General features: G+C 29.5%; 1 protein-coding gene across 1 annotated transcript; it reads left to right on the plus strand.

The window, feature by feature from the left end:
* Positions 1-275: 275 nt before the first annotated feature.
* On the plus strand, positions 276-805 carry LOC120073599 (uncharacterized mitochondrial protein AtMg00370-like). Its single transcript, XM_039026416.1, has one exon. It carries the CDS (start codon positions 281-283, stop codon positions 803-805), a length of 525 nt encoding a protein of 174 aa, XP_038882344.1. The 5' UTR covers positions 276-280.
* Positions 806-10,641: the final 9,836 nt, after the last annotated feature.

Below are 10,641 nucleotides of genomic sequence, written 5' to 3' on the forward strand. Positions count from 1 at the left end.
AAAAAAGTTTTACAGAAGGATGTATAAAATAAACTAAAAACAATACAATTTGATTTTTCAATTAATAGTACTTCTAGAGTCCACTTCTTCCCCAACTAAAAGAGAGAGAAAATGTAAAGATTACCATTAAAGTAGCCTAAGTGAGACTTACCATATCCTCGTGAATTATGTCCCTTATCTCTATAATATAAAAAAATTATTCCTTTATTGCTCACTAATAATTATTATTTACTAATAATAATCTAGAAATTGCAATAGAAAAGAAAAATGGAGGTTTGTGATGATTTTAAAATCTTTTATACTAGGTAATCTAGTATCCTTATGCATGAAGATAATCAATTCGGTCGTTGTGGTCGGACTCTATTATGGATTTCTGACCACATTCTCCATAGGGCCCTCTTATCTCTTCCTTTTTCGAACTCGGGTTATAGAAGAAGGAATTGAGAAGAAAGTATTAGCAACAACAGGTTTTATTACGGGACAACTTATGATGTTCATATCGATCTATTATGTGCCTCTGCATCTAGCATTGGGTAGACCTCATGCTATAATTGTCCTAGCTCCACCGTATCTTTTATTTCATTTCTTTTCGAACAATCACAAAAACTTTTTTGATTATGGATCTACTACCAGAAACTCAATGCATAATCTTACCATTCAATATGTATTCCTAAACAATCTCATTTTTCAATTATTCAACCATTTCATTTTACCAAGTTCAATGTTAGTAAGATTAATCAACATTTCTATATTTCGATGTAACATGAATCATGAGATGATAAATATCTTTAGAGGTAAAAGTTAAATATATGATCCAAAATAAAATATAAAGCAAAATATAAGAAAACATAATAAATTAAAAATAAATACTAAAATTTAAAACAACGTAACAATAGAAAAAAAAGTTAAATTAAAAAAATAGAGTAAAAAAATAAAATAAAAAAGCAATCAACACCANAAAAAAAAGTTAAATTAAAAAAATAGAGTAAAAAAAAAAAATAAAAAAGCAATCAACAAAAAAAAAAAAAAAAAAAAAAAAATTGTCTTAATGGGCGGCAACATGCCACCCATCCCAACACTGCACAAGAAAAGTAAAGTAAAAAAATCATTAAATAATAATAATAATAATAATAGTAATTTAAAAATTAATATTTACTATATTCATTTAACTTTTTTTAAACTCATTCAAACTTATACATAGAGAAGTTAATTTTTTTCTAAACCTATTTCCTATCTTCATCTTCTTCAAAACAAATTAAAATTCAAATTAAAATTCTTTTGAAACACATAGAGAAGTTTTCTCCCTCTACCAAGGTATGTTATCTCTCCTTTTAATCCTCTTATCCTCACATATTTTGTTTTTAAAAAACCACAATAAAGAAAGCTATGAAAAATGAAGAAGATGCACAAAATAAAGAAGCTAAGATAAAGTAAAGAAGACAGTAATAATAAATCTAAAGCAAATTCTTATGAAAAAATGGAAATAAAAAAAAAAAAAGAAATAATAAAATAATAGTAAATCTTCCTCATGTTTTTCTTTTTCACTATTTTGAAGATCTCTAAGAGAGAAGAAAAAGGTTAAAGGTTGGAATCCAGTACCCAAAGCCACTCGTTGTTTGGGGTACGAATCCTTGAGATAAATGTCCTACCAAAGTGCAACCTCGAACAAAGTTAGACCTCTTTTGGTTAAGGATTTTCGGAGTTGAGAGGATTTGAAGTCTACTGATTCATTTTTCTCCAAGGTTTTTCTTCTATAAATTTATCTAGTACTTTGTATTTTCTCTATTGTGGCTCTCATTGGATGCTTTTTTTTTCTTTGTGCCTCTAGGGTTTCCTCTCTGTGTTTTTTTAGGGTTTTTTATAGGGCTTTTTGTGTATGGATCTAGGGTTTGTGTATTGTGTAAAAATTGTTCCCATTTGTTGAAGAAGAAGATGGCTTTATAGCCAAAATAATTTCTCTAAAAGCCAAAAATTTCTATTAGCTAATTTCTTTGAATTTGAAAAAAATGTCAAACTTGGTCTCGATCCAAAATGGTGTGAGCTTTTTGAAAAATAAACACAATTTCAAAACTTTCCTTTTTTTAAAACATTTCTTAACTAACCTAGTTACTTTAACTAACCCATTTAGTTACTTTAACCAAATTCATAAAAAGTTAAAAGTTTTTAACAAGTCTTTTGTTAAAAAATAAATAAATAAAGGTGGATAATTAGTAAAATTAAGATAAATTATTCTAATAATTAGATTTATTTAAATAATCTCGGACAAAATTAGATGGCTATAGATATCTTAAATTTTGAGTATAATATAGACTAAATATTTCTTTTTAGAAAAATAATTTTCAGTAAATATTTTTTTTCAAATTCAGTTAATTTTTCTCTATATATATTCTTAATTAGAAAAAAAAAGAAAAGACTAATGCTTTCAATTTAGATATAACATCTCTTCATTCCAGAGATATGGCTATTTCACTTATCTACTTATATATGTATTATAATGTGTGTACATATATAGACATACATAAATACATACAGGTAATATTTAACATACCGATGTTGATGGAATATTGAGGTCTTAATTTTATGGAAATCTCGATAGAAATAACGACAAAATTTTGATTTCGATGGATATTTCTAGAAAAATTATAAAGTCAAAAAAGTTTTAAAATAAATTTAAATTAGTAAATAAACATCGTTCATCCATGTCGCCCATCGCCCAAATCAAACCAGCTAGCCATTCGTTTGCATCCATTGCCCAAATCGAACCGACCATTCGTCTGTGTCGACAAAATCGAACCAGCTAGTCATTCGTCCGTGTCGTCCAATGCCAAAATCGAATCAGTTGTTCATTCATCGTCCGTCGTCGTTCGTCCATCATCTATTATCCATCGTCCATCGTCCATCGTCCATCGTCTGTTTTTCCTTTAATCTTCAAAGCAGCTAGTCGTCATCTGTTGGAAATTATTTTTGATGAGTTAAACTTTGACTCTTAGAGTTGTTCATTGCATATATTATATTTTATATCCTTCGTGTTACGTTCCATATCTATCATAATGATGTTTAGTACCATAAATTTCACACAATTAGGAAATTATTTCAATTAACTTTTGATAATTCATTATGTTTGTATGGACATAAGTGTTAAAACTTTGGTAATAAATGAATTGATTCCTTTGTAAGAACAAAAATTATTAAATAAATAAATTGATTTCCACATGAAGAATTTTGTAAATTAATTATGATTAATCTCCTTTTGGCATTGAATTCGGTGAATAGGTGGTTGTGCTTCAAACCCTCCCCCCAATTACTTTTGCTATGTTATTGTCCTATAGCTTTGTTGATAAGGTGTTTGTGACTTCTATTGAGATTTGTTTCGATGTTAATTAATGAGTTTTGTTTACTTTGCTTGTTGAAATTTATTAGCCATTAATGGAAATGACATTTTTGGTTTAGATTGATGTATATATATATATAAATTTTTATTTATTTATTTTTATAAGACATGGCTTATAAGTAGAAACGTGAGGGAATTGAAAGCCAATTTCAAATAGTCTCAATCGAGGATTAAGAAACTTGAAGACGTTAAAAAATAAATGAGAGATGATCATGTAAGACAAATGGAAAAAATGAAAAAAAATTATTGAAGATATGATACTATCATAGAGAGAAGAGCCAACAAATTAGGTATGATTACTTCATTATCTAGTTGTCTAATATGTTGCTATCCTGCAGTTATGGTAACAAAGTAGTTATGTTTTACTAGTAGCTTTATGATAATGAATTGTTGGCTATTTTGTAGTTATGGTAGCCAAACAATTGGATTTTGACTATGTGTGAGATGTCTAGGGTGGGTTGAGATTACTTATACTTGTTTTGAAGTTCAACTTGGAGTTTTTTGTTTGTTTGTGAAAGTTTATGAATTTTGAATGTTGTATGGATGTGTGGGATGTGTGGGATGAGTTGGGATGGGATGTGTGGAAGTTTATGAATTTTGAATGTTTGTGGAAGTTTATGAATTTATGAATTTCTTGTTTATTTTGGAGTTCAACTTGTGGTTTTTGTGCGTTTGTGGAGGTTTCAGATTGAGAATATGTAGTATTGGAAATGTATTCATTTTCTCCGTTTTGTAGGATTGTAAGATTCATCTAGTGGCTTTTATTTGATTGTGAAATTTTATGCCTTTTGAATGTTGTTTTGGATGAGTTAGGATTAGTTATTCTTTTGGAGTTTAACTTGTGGTCTTTGTATATTTGTGGAGGTTTCAGGTTGAGAACATGTAGTATTGGAAGTGTGCTGATTTTCTTTGTTTTGTAAGATTGTTACTCATTTTTTTTATTTTGTAAGACTGTAGGATTTTCTTTGTTTGATAGGATTTGTAGGATTCACCTTATGGTTTTTATTTTTTTTGTAGGATGCTGTTTGGAGATGATGTTGGAAATGTTGTTGGAGATGTTGTGTTCAAGATCATGTGTTGGAGAGGTTGTTTTCACGTTCTTTCTTCTATGTATTTATGAAGACATTTGTTTTCTAAATCATTTTGACAACTTCTCTCTATTTTGTGTAATAAAGAATACTATGGACTTTGTTTGTTTGTTTATTTCGTATGTTAGTACTTTTTAGTTGCTTAATAATGTTACATAGGTTATTTAGATCAAATTAAAAAAGAAATAAAAGTTAAAGTTAAAAATTAAAAAAAATGATTATCTCCCGACAAAAAACGTCGAGAGTTTCTCTATCTCCAGATAGTTGGTAAGCCCTGTGAAGTTTAAATTTAGATTTTGAATTTCTGCTCCCGACAGCTGCAGCTCGAAGAACTCCCGACGCATGTATAGACATGTATAGACATGCGTCGGGAGTGCCAAACTTCTAAGCCCACACAACATGCCTCAGGAGTTTGTTCAAACTCCCGACGACAAGTGGGTCTCTCGATGCGTTTTTTACCATTTCTCAACGGTTTGAAGTATTGGAAAATATGTGTTTTATTGTAGTGTTAGATTTTGCACTAAGGCTTGTGAAATCATCTCTTTGGATGAATATTCATATTGAATAACTTAAGGAAGGCCATGTTATTAGAAACGTCTTTTAAATCTTGGGTTAGTTTTGGTCTAAGTTGTTTTATTTCAAAAGTTCTATTTTATTTTAATCCTTGGAAGTGGTCTGGAAAGACTATCCTGTTGTAATTCATGAGGCTAAGCATGCCTGCATCATTCTACAATGACACAATTTTCATTATTGATAGATATCTTATGTGGGGTGTTGCTGATTTTTAAACTCTTTTAGCTATAACCTTTTGTTTGTTGAATGTGTGTTAGAAGGTTCTTTATTTTTGTTTGTGGATCACAATAGAGGGTAAAGTTAAAATGAATAATAGCCTATTATTTCCTCCCCTCAAACATATATCTTTCTGATTTTAATGAAAAAGTTAAGGAATGGGTGTTTAAGAATGGTTATTATGAAAGTTATGAAATTGAAACAATAGAAATGTGATTAAAAGTAATTATATAATTTTCAAGTAGAGGTGAAAATTCTTTTTCCACAAGGATGTAGCCTAATTTAAATGATAAGAATGGGGTTAACACTCATGGGAATTGGGAATAATGAATTATGAATGTTTCAGTATTGACCTATTCCACACTTTCTACAAATCATATATTTGCTAGACACCAAATTTAGGATTTAAGTTTCTATTTGACATAAAATTCAAATCTTTTCGATCTTTTTAAATTGTTTTGAGAATGAAAATGTCACTTAGTCACTTTCTAAGTACTTTTTAGATTGGATTTTAGAGTAAAAATTGCACTTAGACATTTTAAAGTTGTTTTGAGAATTGAAGTGCTACTTACACACTTTTTGTAAATTATTTAAGGTTGGTTTTGAGATTGAAAGTCATACTTAGATATTTTTAAGTTGTTTTGAGAGTTAAAGTGCCACTTAGACATTTTTAGGTAATTTTAGGCATTTTTTAGATTCAGTTTGAGAGTGAAAAGTTGCATTTAAACATTTTAAAAATGTTTTGAGAGTTAAAGTATCACTTACACACTTTTTGAAAAATTTTTAGGTTGATTTTGAGATTGAAAGTAATATTTAAGCATTTTTAAATTGTTTTGAGAGTTAAAATACCTTAGACATTTTTTAAGTAATTTGTAGTTGGTTTTGAAAATCAAAATGATGCTCAGGAACTATTTAGGTTGTTTTGGGAGTCAACAAGTCTCTTGAACACTTATAGAAACTTTTAAATTGTTTTGAGAATAAAAGTATCACTTAGACAACTTTTAGATACTTTTTAGGTTGGGTTTAGCATTGGTACTATAGTATGAAATACTATTCCATTGAGTTGTGAGACTTGGAAGGTTGTACCTATGGGAGTTAGGAGCTCGTGATTGATCGGTTTGAGGTAAATTTATGTTTCTTTTATGCATTTTTTATATTTTTTAAAATATAAGAGTAGAATTGTACATCTATTATTGAATAAACAGACATATTTTGATTTTGACTCAACAAAGATGGTTGTGAAGAAGTACTTAGTACAGCAGATGTAGTAAACTTTTAGAGAATATAGAGCAGATTTACATAGAGAATATTGTGAATTTGAGGACCCTGTTGAAGTACGTGCCAATACACTAAAGAGGCTAACGAATCCAGCGGAGTGAAACATTCTATATGATAGATGAGAGTCAAATACATGGAAGGGATGTTTTTCTTAATTCAACCTATAGTTTACATGAATTTTTGTGTACTAATTCCAATCACTACTTATATTAGAAAAAAACAAGAGACAAACAAAAGAAGTCGCTTCACTCTCCTTTTCAACCACATAACTAGGGTGAAGGCACTCCCCCAAGTTCAATATAAATTGGTAAAGTGCAATGTAATTATTCTTTTATACCATCATGTCATAATTTTATGACTAATCTTAATTGTATACTACAAAAAAAGTAGCGGCGTTGATGAGGTGGTGGTCTTCTATGAAAGTCATTTTTGTGAAAAAGAAGGATGGATCAATGATAAGATAAGAGATGCACACATAAGTGTTACAAATATGAAAAGGACATGGCAAAGATGGTAAAACAAAGTGGTAAGTTAATTCGTGAACTTTCAAAATGAGAATATGGATGGTCCGACATTAAAAAAATTTTGGGGCGAGGACAGGACAAAGATGCACCTTCAAATACTTAGGTATTCTTTAATATTAAAGTTAAAAAATTTTCCATCCATGCATGTATATTATGTGTGATTATTATGCAATTATGGTAGCTAATCATGCATATTGCCTTTATTATATGTTTGTGTTGTAATATGTTGTGACTATCATGCAGTTACAGTAGCCTATTCATGCATATAGTGCATTTTTTTTATAGGTTTTAGGGTGGATATAGAGTATAAAGGCAATGAAACTTTTTAGGTCCTTTTTATGTTGGTTTGAGAATTAAAGTGTAACTTAGACACTTTTTACATAGTTTTTAGATTTGGTTGGAGAGTGAAAGTTGCACTTAAGCATTTTAGTTTGTTTTGAGAACTAAAGAGTAACTTACAAACTTTTTGAAAATTTTATAGTTTGTTTTGATAATCAAATTGATTCTTGTGAACTATTTGGATTATTTTGGAAGTCAAATTGCCTCTTGAAAATTTTTTGGATCCTTTTCATGTTGGTATAAGAGTGAAAGTATCACATAGACACTTTTTAGGTAGTTTTTAGGTTTGGTTGGAGAATGAAAGTTACACTTAAGTATTTTTAGGTTGTTTTGATAATTAAAAGGTGACTTACAAACTTTGGGAAGCTGTTTAGGTTGGTTTTTAGATCCAAAATGGCACTAAAGCATTTTCAGGTTATTTTGAAAATTAAAGGGTGACTTAAATGCTTTTTGGAAACTTTATAGTTTGCTTTGATAATATTCACATTTTGGCCATTTTTTATATGTTTGGGGTGAGTATATAGCATATGAGACTTGAAAGTCATGCAAATGAATTTGCTCTATTATTTTGATACATGATTAATTTCAAACAAGTAAGATTAAGTATGGACTTTAATATTCCTTTTCAGGTTTATATATTTTGAAGGCACCAGAAATGACATTTGCTGTGAAGACTAACTAACCAAGTGAAACATTTTTTTTGTGTATTTAATTATTTTTTTTTTCATTTTATATAGCCAAAATGAAAACTAATAGCTCAAGAAACTAACAAACACTAAAGAATTATTGTTCGGATGATATATTTTGGTTAAGGATTTAATGGTTAAAGACATTTTAAAAAAAAAAAAAAAAATTGTTGTATCACAATGTTGAATATATTTTGTTGTAGGAAATTGAAATTGTTGGGTTGATGCCCTAAATCTTGTGGGTCTTGTAGTTGTAATTGTATTGTACCAATAATTTATTTATCTAATAAAATAAAGAGGTATTTTATTTATCATTTAGTTGCATTTATCCACAAAAATCAATAAACTAAGATCCATGGTTATTTTTTGAAACAAACATGTATGTAGAAACATACAGACGGATCATGTTTCAATGATAACTTAAATAGTTTGTAGTAGATGGATAAGGTTAGGTACTTTATCTTATCTTGGTAACACTATGAATACAACTTTCTTTATAGTTGTTACAATTGTTATTAAGTGCTACAAATGATCTCATCTTGATTATTCATGTGTAGACATGTGAGTAGAAGTGTTCTATGCAAAGAGTTTGTATAAGACCAGATTACGAAATGTATAGTCTCTCCATATAACACCGTTGATAGATAAGACTTACATTTCATCAGGATAACCATAGGTGACTTGACCTGAATCCTGATTGATTTGTAAACTCCTGCCTATGAAGACGATCATTTGATTTGTATAGGTGAGAGTGACCAGTTTTGTTAACTCAATATGCCTACCATTTCGAGGACTCGTCTGATTAGGGAGTTAGGAATACAACTACACAAGAAGGAATTCACTCATTTTCTATAGTCAGAGACTGTAGATAAATTGCTCCTTTAAGAGCTGATTCTAGGGCTTGAACAATGTGGTGTCACACCTTCTCCTGGTGTGAAAGGTTTGGTCATAGTTAGACTATGACCTATTGTTCATTAGAGGGATCAGTGATACTTAAGGAGTTAAATGTAACTACGGGGGTAAAACGGTGATTTTGACCCAGCTGTACTTACGAGCAATTTGTGAGGAGTCAACACGCCGTTGATTAATTATATTCAATAGACACATAATTATATCTGTAGCGCAAAGAGTACAGTTGTCCGTCTTTAGTGAAGTAGTTGACAATTAATGGAAGTTGATTAATTTAATTAAAGAGTTTGGTTAATTAATCGAGTACCATTGTAGCTTCAAATTATAGGTCCATAAGTTCCCTTGTTAGTTCAATTGGGATAAAAATGAGAATCAAATTAAGTCAGATTAATTTAAATTTTTCAAATTAATAAAGGAAATTATTTTATAAAATTATATGAGATATAGTTTGAAAGAAAATATCAAACTTAATATGAATTTGATTCATATTAAATTATTGAGGATATTTGTTTTTATAATATTAAATTAAAGTATATAAATTAATTAAAAATTAGTTTTATTTAATCGTATACATTTTAGATTACATAAAAACCTTTCATTTTCTTCAATAAATTGTCTCGTTATTATTTGGAAGATGAAAAGAAAAGTTCTTTCATCTTTCCTTGCAATATTATAAATACTCCAAAATGTTTTGGAGTTGTAAGGTATTGAAAATATTGAAGTTGTTGAAGGTTTTGGAAAAGTGTTTTTTCTCTCAAAACGAAATCATTCGTTCTCCAAATTATTCAAAGAAGCCCACAAACTCTCTACAGTTCTCTGCCCGAGAAGACTGGGATCTCCACGTGATGGTGTCCATTGGTTTTGAACCCTTGTTGCATGTTTTTGGAGAGGAAATCGTGAAAAGACTAGTGTTCAAGGATACATTTTATGAATCTTTTCTTCTTCTTAACTTCTAAATATATATATGTATGCTTAATTGATCATGTGTATTTTATTTCCGTCACACATATTCTTTGCACGTTATGTAAAATTAAAATTAGGATGCAATCTTTTTCTCAATAGGTACTTGCATATTTCATAAACATGTATTTGAAAAGTATTTCATATTAATTTGTTGGTACACTATTTGTCAACTTATCATACGTGGACAGAAATGTTTTTTGTCCACGAATCTTTTTTATATGGACAAATCCTCATTTCTGTTGACAGGTCATGTGTGGACAAAAAATGAGTTTTGTCCTCGCAAGTCGTTGGATTGGCAGAAAAAGTTTCTGCTGATGCATAATGCGTGAGCAGAAAGTCTTCTCTACCGATGTTAGTTACATGGGTAACATTTACTTGCATGAACATTTCTACCTATGCAACGTCAAAATGTATGAGCAGAAGCTCTACTGACGGACTTCTACACATGTTGTCTGCCCATGCAAAAAAACGTCGACAGATGTTTTGCCAATACTTTTCTGAAGATCCGCCTAAGTTTTTTTGCATCAGCAGATACAAAAATTCTTGTTGTGTGGAGAAAAACTCTCTCTCTCTATTCTATCATCGCCTAGACTACCACCTTCTGGCTTTCAAAATGTTAAAACTAATTTTTTTTTTCTTAAGAACACTTTTCTAAACATTTAGATTTTTTTTTC

The sequence above is a fragment of the Benincasa hispida genome, chromosome 3 (assembly GCF_009727055.1).
Source record: "Benincasa hispida cultivar B227 chromosome 3, ASM972705v1, whole genome shotgun sequence".
NCBI classification, from domain to species: domain Eukaryota; kingdom Viridiplantae; phylum Streptophyta; class Magnoliopsida; order Cucurbitales; family Cucurbitaceae; genus Benincasa; species Benincasa hispida.

Excerpts from the sequence above, each read along its gene's own strand:
- LOC120073599 (XM_039026416.1), top strand. The coding sequence starts at position 281 with ATGATTTTAAAATCTTTTATACTAGGTAATCTAGTATCCTTATGCATG.